Raw genomic sequence first — 16,779 nt, 5'->3', positions numbered from 1 at the left:
CACCTGTGTAGAGAAGTCAGAATGCAAAAAGGGGGTAAACAACTTTGCAGAAATCAATAGAAATTATAAGAAACTCTGTAATAGATCCTATTTGTAGTGTTGAGTAAATTGTAAAAGCTGGGTCCATGCCCGAACCTGTGTGTTCGAGTTTGGTGTTCGGAATTGAAATTGCTAGAATTACAGTCTTGCTTACATAGGATCAAATGGGTATGCACAGCATCCCCCCTTAGCCCCCTGGCACCCAAACTGTTCTTTCTTGGAAATGGTGGGTGTGAGTGTGATTGTACATTAAGGCCGAGCCAGTCGAACCCAAACTTTCACGGGTCTGTTTCTTCTGTGCTCTTAAAGAAGCTCTGTTACCACAATTTGAACCCCCCCTCCCCCTAAACCACTTGTACCTTCGGATAGCCCCTTTGGCAGGGGATGCAGTTATTATCCTAAAAAACAACTTTTAAACTTGCAGCCCTGTGTCAAATTGGCATGACCTAGAGTGTGTGTGCGCCCTAGGAGTGCAACGCCCCTCCTCTCTGCCCTCCTCATCATTAGGAATGCCCTGGGCAGGATTTTTACTATTCATCACCTGTGTGAACACTGCACATGTGCTGGATCGTTAAGGCACCTGTGTAGTGTTCATACTAGTGATGAATAGGAAAAATCCTGCCCAGGGCATTCCAAATGAGGAAGGTCGGAGAGGCGGCGCAAGTCTTGGGCACACAAACTCTAGGCCACGCCAGTTTGACAAAGGGCTGCAAGTTTAAAAGTGTTTTTTTTTTTAGGACAATAACTGCATCACCTGCCGAACGGACCCCAGGACAGATCTTGGATTAAAAGCAGCTATCTGACGGTACAAGTGGTTTGGGAGGATCAGATTGTGGGTACAGAGTCGCTTTAAGGAAGTGTGGAATTTGCAGGCTTTGCCCATAGAAAATGCTGGATTTACAGATACAGGAAGCTTCTGAAATTTTGCTACAGTAAGGTAGGAATTAGGGCTGGCCTTAGGGTAAATGGCGCCCTGTGCAAAACCTTTTTTGCGGCACCCATCACCCCCCCAGCCCCCCACACAACTACCACCCCCAGCTCCCCACACAACTACCACTCCCCAGCTCCCCACACAACTAGCACCCCCCAGCTCCCCACACAACTACCACCCTCAGCTCCCAACACAACTACCACCCCCAGCTCCCCACACAACTACCACCCCCAGCCCCCCACACAACTACCACCCCCAGCTCCCCCAAACAAATAACACCCATAGCTCCCCAAACAACTACAGCTCCCACCCGACTACAGCTCCCCACACAACTACCACCCCCAGCCCCCAACACAACTACCACCCCTAGCAACCCACTCAACTGCCACCCCCAGCCCCCAAAACAACTACAACTCCACACACAACTACCAGCCCCAGCTCCCCACAAAACTACCACTCCCAGCCCCCCAAAAAACTACAGCTCCCCACACAACTACCACCCCCAGCTCCCCTGTCTAGCAGAAAAACAACAAAGGATACTTACCTCTCACATGGCTCCTCAGCAGCAGCTTTCTCCTCCTGATGCTCTGGTCCCAGTAGTGGCTATTTCCACATACAGGGAGCTTCCTGAGCAGCCAGCCTCACACACAGCTCAGCTCCCTGCCCCCAAAGCTCATATCTCCAGCCCGGCGGCACCTGCACTCTCTTCTCTCCTGCTTGTCCCTGACATGTGACGTCAGATCTGCTGACAGTGTCAAATGGATTCAAGGGACGCCCCCACTTCAGTGTTTGTCAGTGACCGTGGCCCCCTTCAGTGTGTGACAGCGGCGTCTGGCAGCAGTTGCAGTCCCGATTAGCTCTCTACCTGCCAGAGGGCCCCCCAGCTGGCCAGGAGTGAGGCGCCCTGTAGTTGCACATGCCAAAGGCCGGCCCTGGTAGGATTGCAGGCTTCCATTTTTTAAAGTGTATAGGAGCCAGCGCCGAGGCTAGTCTGCATCCACACTGGAACTGAGCATAGGAAAAGCAGAAAGAAGGGAATGCTCATGCAACATTTGTTTGTGGCCGTATTTTTGGTCGGCTGCCATTTTGAGGTGCAATGGTCAGCACAATTGTAATGTAAACCAAGCAATAGACAGAGACAGATGTTCCTGGAATGTCATGCTTTCCCTGCCTCCCCCCGCTGTCCCTAGCGGCGATCGGGCAGCAGGAGGAGGCTGTCTCACACAGCCTCCTCCTGCTTCCATTGAAAAACTAACCAAAATGGCATTTTTTTGTTAATCACGCTCCCTAAAAAATATAGAAAAAAAAGCTATCAAAACGTCACATGTGCCCAAAAGGTGTACCACGAAAAACGTCAGCTTATGCCACAGAAAAAAGCCATACCATAACTCCATACACGAAAAATAAAAAATATTACCACTCTTACAATATGCAAGACAGAAACAGTATTTACAGTATAAATGCCATAAACTATAACAAAAGCTATATAAAAGGGATATTGCTGTAATCGTACCAACCTGACGAATAACGATAACATGTCATATGTAACGTATAGTAAACAACATACAAAAAAAATGATGAAAAATCGCTGCTAATTTGTGTTTTCTATTTGTACCACCTCATAAAAAAAATTGATGAAAAATTATCAGGATGTCACATGCCCCCCCAGAATGGTACAGATAGAAATGTCAGCGTGTCCTACACAAATATTTTGGCACCACAAGGCCTCTGTGACATGGTAGAATAGCTAAAAACACTGAAATAAAAAAGGCTTGAAAATTCACCAGGTCTCTGTCATGTCTGCGGCCTGTGGTTAAGTCAGGTGACGCACTGCGGCCACATATGGGGGATTTCTAGAAACATTGGAATAATCGGAATAAATATTGAGTTCCATTTCTCAGTTAGTATTTGCTGTGTTAGAGGAAAAAATGGATTAAAATGGAATATCTGCCCAAAAAAATTAAAATTAAAAATTTCTCTTGCAACTTGCTTAAATTTCTGCAAAATACCTGAAGGGTTAATAAACTAATGAAATGCTACTTTGAATACTTTGAGGGGTGCAGTTTTTACAGTGGAGAGATTTATGGGGGTAACTAACATACAGGCCTCACAAATCCACTTCAGAACTGAGCTGGTCCCTTAAAAATCTGAATTTTAAATTTTCCTGAAAATTTGAAGAATCGCTGCAAAATTTCGAAGCCCTCTAACAACCTAAAAAGTAAAAGGACGTTCACCTAATGACGTCACCATAAAGCAGACATGTTGTAGATGTTGCAGTAATAATTAGTTTATGTGACATGACTATTTTTCTTAGAACAAGAAATGTAAATTTTTCAAATTTGTGTATCAACCAAAGTATACCACAAACATAAAGAGGAATATGTCATGAAAAATATCTCAAAGTACCCGCAATAACTAAAAGCATCGCAGAGTTATCACTACATAAACAGGCATTAAGGCCAAAAGAGGCTGCGGAGGCAAGGGGTTAAATAATTGTTACATCACCTTCACACTTGGTCCTGTCATAGTCATCACTTAGTGGGCGGTCTGTATGCCAGTGCAATAGCTCATCATATGTTTCTGTGTTCATCAAGTAGGGAAAACGTGGGTCATCTCTAAACAGTGAAATAAAGGTATATAATATCTGTTTTGAAAGTGAACAGCCCAGCCCACAAATCTACATACCTGCTTAATTCTGGCAGTTTCTCTATCACATCTCCAGCATAATCTTCAATGACATCAGATCGCATTGGTATCAACCCAACAGGGAGAACATCTTTGTTTTCAGCTTGGAAAAATAGAATTAAACGAATAATGATTTACATTAATAAAAAAATACTAATAGTAGCACCAGTTGCTAAGTGGAAATTTGACAACATAGAATGAACAAGTTAACAAGGTATCTTCATATCTCCATGTGTGCTAGGTATATCAACGTGTAAGGAAATTGGCTTGATTCAGTGTATACCAGGAACATTTTTGCACCCGAGTTATGGCCGGAGGCTCCAGACTAAATGCAGGTTTAAAGAGAATGTACCATCAGGTACACTCTCTTTAAAATCGCACATGAGTCAAACGGCACCGGCATGGGGACGCCGGGTCCTTTTTTTGAACCAGGGCCCTGTTCCCCCGTGCGGCACCATTCAATTAATGGTTACCGGGATGGGGGAAACCCCCGCCCCTCCATGACGCAGCACCTTTAGAATCAACGGCTTCCCCGTGCCGGCGCCATTCGACTCATGTGCATTTTTAAAGAGAGTGTACCTGATGGTACATTCTCTTTAAAGGGAACCAATCAGCCTCATTTGGTTCAATGGAGCACTGTATAAAGCTCCTGTGCAAAAGCTTTATACCGGAGAAAATGAAGTTTTAATCCGCCGGCGTGCAGCAGGCAGAGTTGGGCAGGTAGTCCTCTGCGTGGCTCCCAGCTCGTGTGTAGTCACTGCTCTCTGCCTGTAAGAGCGCTCGGATGGGATGAGTGACAGGCAGAGAAGCCAGTAACGGCCAGTAACAGTGGGCTGATTGGTTCCCTTTAACGACCCAAACTCACAGCATAATTGATAACTATGATTCCTATGCTGTGAGTTTGAGAAACTACCTGCTGTTGGGACATTTAGCCATAACACTGGTCCAGGAATGTGCCTGTAATACACTTGTAAATTTAGCCATGCTGCCATGAACATAGTCATACGGTTCCAATAACAAATCACTTTCTACCGTATAGTGGATGTGCTTTCTAGGCCTCTCTGTAGAAGATTACGCCCCCCATAGGACCTCCCTGAGGGAAGTGGATAAGGCATGTCCATCTGACCCTAGGTATTTTGCTAAAGCATAACATCCTATTGTATTTCTTAAAGGCGTTATCCAGTGCTACAAAAGCTTGGCACTTTCTTTCAAAGGGTGGGTTCATACTACGGAATTCTCGAGAACAACGTCTGCAGAATTCCGTTGTGTGTCCGCGCGCACGGGCGTGCCTTTCCACTGGCTCCATAGGCACCATTCTATGGGCTGGCGTATTCCGCTATCCGCCAAAAGAAGTGACATATCAGGTGCGGTTTGCAATTAAGCTCCATTATCTTCAATGGAACTAAGCACTGTTTTTGTAGCACTGGATAAGCCCTTTAACCCCATTTGGTATTTGGTGTTTTTGTACAGATTTAAGGCCCTATTCCACCAACAGATCTGACGACAGATTATCTGCCAAAGATTTTAAGCCAAACCCAGAAACAGACTATAATCAGAGAACAGGTCATAAAGGAAAGACTGAGATTTCTCCTCTTTTCAAATCCACTCCTGGGTTTGTCCTAAAATCTTTAGCAGATAATCTGTCGTCAGATCTGTTGGTGGAATAGGGCCTTTAGGCTAGATTACGGACAATTATGTTTATCTTTTGGATACTTTTTTTTGCTATCCTTGTGGGTAGTAATAAAGGTTATAATTCAACATTGTTGGCACCAACTTGGGTGTGCCACTTCACATCTGTGTGGTTTGGGAAGAATGAGGATACTAGGCCATTAGAGGTGAGCAAAACTACATTAAGTTAGGGTTCATGAAACCTTGATCGCTCAGCTTTTGACTTCTAGTTGATGGAGAAGATTGATGTAACCTAGGGCTGCCTGGAAAACATGGATACAGCCTATGATTTCAAAAACTGGAACCTACTGCAGTTTTGCTTATCTATATCGGCCTTTCTGAGCCACTGTGCAAAAAAGAACATACCCTGCCGTTTCTTCCAAACTCTCACCACACAAAATGTTCATTCACACATACATATATATATATATATATATATATATATATATATATATATATATGAATATAAATGCAGAGGCTTAGCCTCATTGCTAGTTATTATTCATCCCATACCTTGTACAGATGAGTCTTCTGAGAGAAATGGTTTGGATGTCATTCGGAGTTCATAGGACTGCAAGTGTTCACTTTGAGGGATTAAATTCACTACTGTGTCCCAGAGGCATTTATATAATTGATTTATTTCATTACCAATTCCCAATTGAAATTCTACAAGAAAACACAGCAACTAAGGCACCAACATAAAATACCATTCAGGCTATGTTTCCTTATAGGAAACATATTGGGGGAACATGGCCGTCTCGTTAAATAGACGGCCACTAATAAAGAACATGATCTTTATTAGCATTTGTGTTTTTTTAACAAGATGGCTATGTTCCCCTGATATGTTCCTAAAGTGGGAACATAACCTTACCATTATTTTCCCATCTTTAAATGTCTCATCAGCATTAAAGTGTCACTCTCGTTTGTAAACACTTTTGACATGTCAGAGACATCTGAGGTATTCAGACCCGTACCAATCTCTCCGTCTGATTGCCTATGTAAGTCTATGGAGCCCACTGATATCACAGGATAGGATGCGTTTAGTGTGGTCTTCTCCTGCCTCGTTCTCCCAATCGGTATGGGCCTGAACACTCAGACCCAGACCGATCAAAACTTTTGACATGTCTCTATGACATGTAGAAAGTATTTACAAATGACAGTGACACTTTAAATATTAGTTTGGGATTTCAAATGCTCCTTCACTCATGCTATTTTATCAATGTAGACCCCCAAAAATGTCCTGGAGTTTCCAAAAAAACCTTAAAGGGACTTTCATACTGCGAGAAAAATCAATGCAATATTTTTTTATTTTTCAATAAATTAGCAATCATTTCTAACATTCTGTTTTTACATTCTGATTATGGGGTATTCAGAGCAGAATACTATGGGAAACCTTTATTTATATATCTTTTTATTCTAGAATAAGGTCTCAACATAAAAAAATTTGAGAAAAATGAAAGGTTTTGAAACTTTTCAACTGCATTATATGACAGTGTGAAATCAGCCTTAGCCTTGGTCCTATTTACATTTTCTCCCATTAGGCTAGGCTACTTGGTGATTCCTGGTTGCACTGCCTGTAGCACTACCTCTTTGCTCAAGTATATAGGAATACGCAAAAAAAAAAGCCAGTGGAGCCTCATTCAAGAGACTCAAAATGCAGGACTAGCCAGATAACCCTTCAGGAAGGGCCCAGCCAAGTAGGGAAACCACCAAAACCAACATACTAAGTGGCCCTATAAGTCAAAATAGTGGCAATGGAAGAACCAAGGCCAGGTATCCATCCACAGACAGCTGTTTCTGGGTGTTGACCCTCATCAGTGTGGAGCAGGATTCTGGCTAGTTGGAAACAATGCCTAGTAGAGCCATATGGGAAACAGATCACCGATCTCAGGGGAGACCGGCCAAAGATAACAGTCGGCAGCCGAGTAAACCGCTTAATACAGTGAAATCCTAAGTGCATTGCTCCCTGCGATATAGGAATACGCAAAAAAAGAGCCTCATTCAAAAGACTCTTGAATGAGGTTCCACAGGCTTTTTTTTTGCGCATTCGTATTTCTTGGGGAGCAATGTACCTAGGATTTCCCTGCATTGAGAGCTTTAGTAGACTGCCGACAGTGTTATCTTTGGCCGGTGTCCCTGAGGTAAGTGATCTGTCACCCGTATGGCTCAAGTACATAGAGTATTTCAATATCAATATTTCCAACAAAACTGACTGATTCATTTTGTACAGATCTGTAATACACCTTAGCACAGAGCTCTGCCACATTACAGAGCTTTTTTGGGCTACGTTTCTGTATATGGTATATACCGCACTTATACCACTCGTTGTAAACCTCTAGTGAATGAAAATTTTTAAACCTATACTTTTAAAATCCTGCGTTAATACTTTTATTTTTTTTTGCATTTTTCATCATGGCATACAATGTATGTACAACACTGGCACATATTTTGCATTGTGGCCCATACATACCAGCACAGTTCTCTTTTTCACAACAAAATGCAATGTTTTTCAGCAGTAAATCATCATTTATGTCAGAGACATAAGTCCAATCAATCTTCTTATCTTTTATGTCAGTTATCATATGAGTTAAAGCAAATTCCACACATAGATTGTACTATAGAAAAAAAAATTGGAAATAAAAAAAATTATCAGAGCGTAAATGTCATAGGTTTACCACGTTATTCCTAACATACATAGTATGCATAATAAGATACAGATATGATCATTAATTTAGCTATGAAGAGCAGTTAGCTAATATTACCAGTGGTATTAATAGGGAAAAAAAGGGTCCCATGGCAAAAAGCTAAATGGGCTCCCCAATATTATGACAAGTTTTTCCATCCAGAACAGAAGGGCCTTGTGTTTCTTGCCCTGGCTGGCTCTCTTTCACAACCATTGAGGCTATAGTTCCTAGTCAGCTTTATAATTCTGATTCCTCTCAAACAACGCAGCATATCAGAGTAAAACAGATATCACTGTACAGAGGATGGATGTCAGCATTTTATGCTGTTTGTGGTTAGAGCAGCATGAAATTGGCAACAGGTTCCCTTTTAGTGATAACTGTTAAAGAAAATAACCCCTGTCCCCATGTTGCTGGCCATATTCATATTAACACAGGTTAGGGCTCATTAACATCACAATTTTCCATGTGGGAAATGACCCGAATGTGGTCAATAGCTATGTTCACGCCATTGAAGTAAATAGGGATCCCTGTGCACATATACGTTGCCAGCTGATTTTAACAGGTTACCCACAAAACATCTCGGCACTCACCAATAGAATTGCCTGTGTTTTGTTCCGAATTTACATAGAAACAAAGACAGGATGTGTTTGGCTCGTGTTTCGGACATGACACAATATGCATCACTGACATCTGTAATGTAGTAAATGCTCACCAGCTTAATAAATGAGATAGCATCGCTGTTCCACTCTGCATTTAGTTTTCTTATTTTCGCTCGCTGTGGAAGTGGCAGAGTGATGGTGAGTCCCACACAGAAGCAGAGCATTCTGCATAAGTCACTTGCTTCTTCCAGTGTCAGGATCATATTGTCATCCTTAAACAAAGGAAAAAAGGCTTTCATATGATTTAGATTTTGTGTTAGAATGTAGATACACGGTATATATTCTGTGCTAGTATCCTACTTTCCTGGTCATAAAAACAATAATAAAATAGTTTTTTTCCCTTAGTTTTTATTTTCACATTTTTAATTATTATAAGTCCTAAAGAAAATACCTGGAAAAAATGTCATACCTAGAACATTCTGTGCTTTGACAAACCCCATGAACCCATGAAATGCACTGAAAATGAAGAAAATGGCACAAAGAAAAAAAACATTGTAGACTATTTCATATATACAGTATCAGACTAGTGTGTGAACTAGGACCCTTTCTAGGTAATTTTGACAACAGGGCAAATGCTGTTAAAAGCACCCCCACTGGCGAGTAAGGTCCGTGGGGGTGGGGGTGGGGTGGGGGTGGGGTGGGGGTGGGGGGTAAGAGAGCAACAACATGGGCAGTGTCAGATCCTCCGGTGGGCCCCCAGCTTTAGAACCTTCCCAACATTGATGACATGTTGTTTCTCACTGGTTCTTCACTGGTGGGCCCCCAGGATCATTTCCTCTGGTGGGCCCCAGATACCCCAATCCGACACTGAGGATGTGGATGCTAACCATTGCGGTGAAGGGGGGCTATGGAATGGCCCTGGAACCCCAATGTCACAGGACCAAACCCCTAAGGGGTCCCCCAGAACCCCGCAGGCACCGCGAGAGTGGATGCCAAGCGACACAAGTGTGAACATGCTCTTTCCTCTCTCATGGGGATTGGTCCTGTAGCAATGGGGTTGAAGGGCCGTTCTGTGGCCTCCCTTCCCTGTTTGTGCACGCTTTGCTGGGTTGGCGGTCGCTGACTGAGACGGTGGTGAGTCAGTGTAGGGATCTCATGTGAACCAGGAGACCGGCATGTGGTACATGGGCCAATATGGTTGGATCAAATTATATACCAACATCCTGACGTTGGTTTTTAAATATAGCCTAGTGGCATTAGTGTCAGGCATAGGTGTGAGGTGCAGGGCTCCTTTTTCTCCTTGTCCGTATTGCTCAAGTAGTAGCCAAACAGGGACATCCATCTACAGTAAATATTGTTTCACAGTATGCTGAGTACAAAGCTGCCTACAGATGGTGCTGTGTAGGTCTATTTATTTATTTGTTTTTTAGCACTTGTCAACTCCATTAGTATAAGTAGAAGATAAACCCAGCTGCTGCAGGTAGGTCCCAATTCTCATGCAACATGCAGATCGTACCTGTAACGGTTCAGATTTGGTGTGTACTCTCAGCGCCATGGAACATGCAACAACACAAGTGATTGCCCGTACATCCTTCTGATGTGTAAGAAGAGAAATACATTTATCCACCTATAAAAAGAAAAATATATTAAAACTATTATTACAGATTGCAATATACAATTGTTATGAGGATGTAGTCATCCATATGAGGTTGGTGACCATTATCATGATTATCGTAAAACTGTCAAGTGTGAATATACCCTTAGGTCCTTAGGCCCTGTGCACTTAATGGCAGACAAACTCGCAGCAGGGATGCACATCCTGCTGCGAGTTTGTCCGCATCCTGCCCCGTTAACCCACCGGCCGCTGGAGACTATCCGTCACCTGGTCCCGCTCCGGCTGCGGAGAAACTTGCTGCGGATACGGCAAATGTGTTTGTAGCCTTAAACAGTAACATTTGTGACTATCATTCTATTTCTTTCCCCAGCAGATACATCACTCACATAGGGATGCTTAATCTGTTCTGTTTTCAGCCACTTTTCTGCTCTCAGCTGCTGCCCAGGAAGTTCTCTAGTTTCTATTTTTCTATTGCTGTTTTCCCCTCTTATCTCTAGCTGCAGCCATTTTGTGTCAGCCTGTCAGTGTGCAGCCATTTTGTGTCAGCCTGTCAGTGTGCAGCCATTTTGTGTCAGCCTGTCAGTGTTCAGTCACTGCACTGGGCTGGGGATTCTCTGTCCTGGCTTGTAAACCATCCCCCTTCCTCATGGCTAATTTGTATCAGTTGTCCTGTCACTTCTGATTGGCCTGTTAGTCACATGGTGCTTGCTGGCCAATAACCAGGCAGGTTGGGATACTGATCACATGATCACGCTGAACTAAGGGAATATCTCATATAGGGATCTTCTCAGCTACAGTATATGCAGTATCCCAGTACAGGAGATTTCTCTTTGTCACATCCGTATCCTTGTATATCTCTGTGTATATCAGTATTTAACTGGTACCTGTACTGGAAAGGGTTAATGGCCACTGCAAACTGGTTGTATTATGTCACCCCCCAGTGTTCAAGTCTGGTATTTCTCATGCTTTCCTATGTATATTCATTTTGCCTGTATTCTAATGGTGTGATGATGCAACTGGCCATTGTCATGTGACTTCCCTGGCTGCCATAGTAACCCCAATAGCTTTCGAGCTTTTGGCTGGGGTCAGTTAGTCACTTCCTCTCTACCTCAGTAGTCTACTCTCTACCCTCAAGAGAGGAGGTCGTGTTGTTCTCTCCCCCACCTTCAGGAGGGAGAGCGTGCTCTGCTGCTTCCAAACTAGGCCGCAACTCAGGGTGATCCGCTCCCCTGTTCTAGAGACAGATTCCGGTCCAGTCCTGACCAGTCTTATCTTCAAGATTCTTCAGTCTTTCAAGATCTGGGTGTCGTTCTTTCGTCACTACTTCTCTCATCATCATCAACAGCAAGTTTTCTATTCAGTCTATTCCGCCCAGCATCATTCTCAAAGAACTACTACTCTCATTCTCCGCTAAGATTCCTTCCACTCCAAGTAACTCTGTCACACCACGGCCTATTGCAGCATCACTCATCTGCTTAGTTATATACAAGTCTACCTATTCCTGGTTGCATCCAGAGAGACTGTTGCTACTGACTACTACCGTTATAGTAAACGCACAACTACCGTTGTTTCTGAACCCTGGCATTGGTCTAGTTATTGGTGCCTTGACTAAGGGCAACAAAGAATTGCTCGGGCTCCGCATGGTCAGGACCCCGTGGGTTAGTCAGCTCCCCTCGTGCCAATACCGTGACCTAACAACTGACAACTGGCTACCCGGGTGTTCCGACTAATACTACCCTCAGCGGGTTCACCCCAGCGCATATACTGCTGTTTCCTCACACAGGCAGGTCCTCTACTTTCTTATGGGCCAGTGGAATTCCCTAACATATATCTGTCTATTACTGCATGTTATTTGCACAACTCTGCTACTTGGGAAAGCTGGGTGTATGTATGTGTGACTGAAGGGTAGAAGTGTATATGTTATTCCTGCACAGGCTGTCATTTCATCTCATAACAACATGTGTACTGAACGGGTGTGAGGGGGAGAAATACAGAGATAGCAGAGAATTGAGAGACAAAGAAAGGGGGGGAGAAAAGAAGGAAAGAGACAGAGTAAGGTGTTATCGCACACTTTACATCACCCTGCTTTCCTAGGTGCAGACACCTCTTCAACTCATCCTAATTCCTGTGAGTGGCTGATGATCTGAATACTTTCTTAGGCTACAAACCCATTTGGCGGGTCTGCAGCAAGTCCCTTCGCTGCGTATTTGCAGCGAGACTCGCTGCAGATCCCGGCCCTATACTTTTAATGGCAGACAAACACGCAGCAGGGATGTACATCCCTGCTGCGAATTTGTCTGCAGCCCACCCCATTAACCCCCCGGCCGCCGGAGCTGATACTTCACCTGATCCCGGCTCCGGCGGTTCCCGATGTCTTCAGCAAGCCGGAGCGGGGACCAGGTGAAGTATATGCTCCAGCCAGCCGCCCGCAGCCCCGGCCGCCCAATCGCCCCCCCGCAGCACCGATCGCACGCCCCCCCAATTGCGCCCCCGCAGCACCGATCGCTCGCATGCCCCCCTGCAGCCCCGGCCGCCCGATCGCCCCCCTGCAGCACCGATCGCTTGCATGCCCCCCCCCAATCGCCCCCCCGCAGCACCGATCGCTCGCTCGCACGCCCCCCTGCAGCCCCGGCCGCCCGAGCGGCCGGGGCTGCAGGGGGGGGCGATTGAGGGGGGGGGGGCGTGCTAGCGATCGGTGCTGCGGGGGGGCGATCGGGCGGCCGGGGCTGCGGGCGGCTGGCTGGAGCATATACTTCACCTGGTCCCCGCTCCGGCTTGCTGAAGACATCGGGAACCGCCGGAGCCAGGATCAGGTGAAGTATCAGCTCCGGCAGGGTTAATGGGGTGGGCTGCAGACAAACTCGCAGCAGGGATGTACATCCCTGCTGCGTGTTTGTCTGCCATTAAAAGTATAGGGCCGGGATCTGCAGCGAGTCTCGCTGCAAATACGCAGCGAGGGGACTCGCTGCAGACCCGCCAAGTGGGTTTGTAGCCTTAAGGTGTGTTCACACTGAGCAAATACGGCGGAATTCTGCGGCAGAGCTCTCCTACGGTGAATGAATGAGAGGGCGGGTGCGCGCCCACTTCCTCCCCTTTCCGCTCAAAGAATTGACACGACACTTCCTTGAGCGGAGAGCCGCGGCAGCAGAGGCGTGTGCTCTACCAAGACGGCAATGACACACTGAGCGTGGTGGGATTCTGCTTGATTTGCTCAGTGTGAACATACCCTAAGCTTGGTTTATCAACACCTGGGTTGGTTGGGTGGTTGTTATCAAGAAGTGCATTATTATTTATCTCTCTGTATATTTGCATCCCTCTCTCTGTCTCTCCATTTTCTGCTATCTCTGTATATCTCACTCTCCTTCTGTCTTCATGTTGTTATAAGATCACAATTGTGATGACAACATGTTCAGGAATAACATATAAAATTATGCCCTCCTGTACGATTTACACATACAAGCACCCAGCTTTCCCAGGTGCTGATAAGTCACTGTGTGATGGCTATATTCCCTCTACAGGCTGAGGCAGGAGGGGCTGTGGGGTGTCTGTTGGGTTGTGTGATGTGATATCCTGGGCTGATCTTATTGGCCTTATTGAGGTAGTGGGGAGTGGGCTGTCTTAGCAGCAGTGGGCGTTACTGAGGGGGCTGTTTTAGCAGCAGAGGGAATTACTGAGGGGACTGGCTTAGCAGCAGTGGGCGTTACTGAGGGGGCTGGCTTAGCAGCAGTGGGCGGTACTGAGGGGGCTGGCTTAGCAGCAGTGAGCGTTACTGAGGGGGCTGGCTTAGCAGCAGTGGGCGTTACTGAGGGGACAGGCTTAGCAGCAGTGGGGATTACTGAGGGGACTGGTTTAGCAGCAGTGGGTGTTACTGAAGGGACTGGCTTAGCAGCAGTGGAGATTACTGAGGGGGCTGGCTTAGCAGCAGTGGGCGTTACTGAGGGGGCTGGCTTAGCAGCAGTGGGCGGTACTGAGGGGGCTGGCTTAGCAGCAGTGAGCGTTACTGAGGGGGCTGGCTTAGCAGCAGTGGGCGTTACTGAGGGGACAGGCTTAGCAGCAGTGGGTGTTACTGAAGGGACTGGCTTAGCAGCAGTGGAGATTACTGAGGGGGCTGGCTTAGCAGCAGTGGGTGTTACTGAGGGGACTGTCTTAGCAGCAGTGGGAGTTGCTGAGGGGGCTGGCTTAGCAGCAGTGGGGATTACTGAGAGGGCTGGCTTAGCAGCAGTGGGCGTTACTGAGGGGGCTGTCTTAGCAGCAGAGGGAATTACTGAGGGGACTGGCTTAGCAGCAGTGGGCGTTACTGAGGGGGCTGGCTTAGCAGCAGTGGGCGTTACTGAGGGGGCTGGCTTAGCAGCAGTGGGCGTTACTGAGGGGGCTGGCTTAGCAGCAGTGGGCGTTACTGAGGGGACAGGCTTAGCAGCAGTGGGGATTACTGAGGGGACTGGTTTAGCAGCAGTGGGTGTTACTGAAGGGACTGGCTTAGCAGCAGTGGAGATTACTGAGGGGGCTGGCTTAGCAGCAGTGGGCGTTACTGAGGGGGCTGGCTTAGCAGCAGTGGGCGGTACTGAGGGGGCTGGCTTAGCAGCAGTGAGCGTTACTGAGGGGGCTGGCTTAGCAGCAGTGGGCGTTACTGAGGGGACAGGCTTAGCAGCAGTGGGTGTTACTGAAGGGACTGGCTTAGCAGCAGTGGAGATTACTGAGGGGGCTGGCTTAGCAGCAGTGGGTGTTACTGAGGGGACTGTCTTAGCAGCAGTGGGAGTTGCTGAGGGGGCTGGCTTAGCAGCAGTGGGGATTACTGAGAGGGCTGGCTTAGCAGCAGTGGGTGTTACTGAGGGGGCTGGCTTAGCAGCAGTGGGTGTTACTGAGGGGACTGGCTTAGCAGCAGTGGGTGTTACTGAGGGGACTGGCTTAGCAGCAGTGGGTGTTACTGAGGGGGCTGGCTTGCACACAAGGAATGCTGGCCTCACCTCACCTCACCTCACCTAAACCTCACAGGCAAACACAATAAGAAACAGAAAGTGAAGAGAACATGGACGGTAGGGAACAGCAGCCACAAAAAAAGATCATATAGCAGCGAAACTTGGCAGGGATATTTAGATAAGCCTCAGACACAACAACAGCATTATATTCACACTATGTAAAAAAAAAAATGATGTCCGTTTTTCATAATAACGGATGTCATTGCGCAAATAAAGTGAGATATTTTTTAAATAACTTCTGTAATTTGTGCGATGACAGTAGGCATTATGAAAGGCAGCCATCATTTTTACATATTGTGGAGCTTACCACAAAGTGCTTTTACAGCCACGATACCATCATGCAACTGCATCACAACTACACAGGGGGAGATTTATCAAAAATGGTGTAAAGTGAAACTGGCTGAGTATCTACTTGGCAAATGAGGTTTAATGTAGATAAATGTAAGTTATGCACCTGGGTACTAATAACCCACATGCATCATATGTCCTAGGGGGAGTTACACTGGTAGAGTCGCTGGTAGAGAAGGATCTGGGTGTACTCATAGATAACAGACTACAGAACAGCACACAATGTCAGTCAGCTTCTTCTAAGGCCAGCAGGATATTTTCACGCATTAACCCCTAGACGGCCCTAGACTTACATGTAGGTCCAGGGCCGCCTACGTGTTTACAGAGCGTTCAGAGCGGGGCCGTGCTCTGAACCGCCGCGGTCCAGGGTGCCGCATATAGCCTGGGGCCGCAGCTATTAGCGGGCACAGTCCGATGCCCGCTAATAAAGTAATCAGATGCAGCTGTCAAAGTTGACATCTGCATCCGATTACTTGTATGCAGCAATCCCTGGTCTCTAGTGGGGTGGATCGCTCCACCGGGACGTTGTCCCAGAGGAGCGATCCACACATCCTGCTCCGGCCGGGCTCAGCGCCGTAATGACGCTGATCCCAGCTCGGCACTCGATTGCTTCCGGCTGCTGCATCGATCTATGCTGTATAAGTATACAGCATAGATCTCAATGAGAGATCAGTGTGCTTATACTAGAAGTCTCCCAGGGGGGCTTCTAGTATAAGTGTAAAAGTAAAAAAAAAATAGTTGTTATTAATAAAAAGCCCCCTCCCCTAATAAAAGTGTGAATCACCCCCCTTTTCCCATGTTATAAATAATAATTAATAAATAAATAAACAAACATGTTTGGTATCGCCGCATGCATAATCACCCGAACTATTAATTAATTTTATTCCTGATCTCGCACGGTAAATGGCGTAAGTGTAAAAAAATCCCAAAGTGCTAAATTGCATATTTGTGGTCGCATCAAATCCAGAAAAATTGTAATAAAAAGCGATCAAAAAGTCGCATATGCACAATCAAGGTTCCGATAGAAAGAACACATCAGGGTGCAAAAAATGACACCTCATTTATCCATAGACCAAAGGATAAAAGCGTTATAATTTATTTATTTATAGCGTTATACAGTATTTGTTAACAATGGTTTGAATTTTTTACAGGCCATCAGATACAATGAAAGTTATACATGTTACAAAAAAAAACAAATAAAAGAAATGCATTTTTTTTTCAATTTCACCACACA

At 45.9% G+C, this 16,779-nt stretch overlaps 1 protein-coding gene across 2 annotated transcripts in view; it reads right to left on the bottom strand.

The window, feature by feature from the left end:
- The window catches only part of LOC138797536 (probable ATP-dependent RNA helicase DDX60), a 146,957-nt gene that overhangs the window by 95,299 nt on the left and 34,879 nt on the right, over positions 1-16,779 (bottom strand). Inside the window, exons 1-7 of one of the 2 annotated variants that reach the window (XM_069977828.1) lie at positions 11,106-11,142; positions 10,123-10,233; positions 8,720-8,878; positions 7,794-7,938; positions 5,837-5,989; positions 3,656-3,758; positions 3,476-3,585 (exon numbers count right to left, since the gene is read on the bottom strand). In XM_069977828.1, coding sequence (XP_069833929.1) covers positions 3,476-3,585; positions 3,656-3,758; positions 5,837-5,989; positions 7,794-7,938; positions 8,720-8,878; positions 10,123-10,161 — 709 coding nt within the window. In that variant the 5' untranslated portion in view covers positions 10,162-10,233; positions 11,106-11,142. Of the gene's footprint in view, positions 1-3,475; positions 3,586-3,655; positions 3,759-5,836; positions 5,990-7,793; positions 7,939-8,719; positions 8,879-10,122; positions 10,234-11,105; positions 11,143-16,779 lie in introns of those variants that run through there. The other variant, XM_069977827.1, reaches the window with a different exon arrangement.

This window comes from Dendropsophus ebraccatus, chromosome 7 (assembly GCF_027789765.1).
Source record: "Dendropsophus ebraccatus isolate aDenEbr1 chromosome 7, aDenEbr1.pat, whole genome shotgun sequence".
Taxonomy (NCBI): domain Eukaryota; kingdom Metazoa; phylum Chordata; class Amphibia; order Anura; family Hylidae; genus Dendropsophus; species Dendropsophus ebraccatus.
Note: the sequence above shows the minus strand (reverse complement) of the source record. Positions and strands in the feature narration are given on the sequence as shown.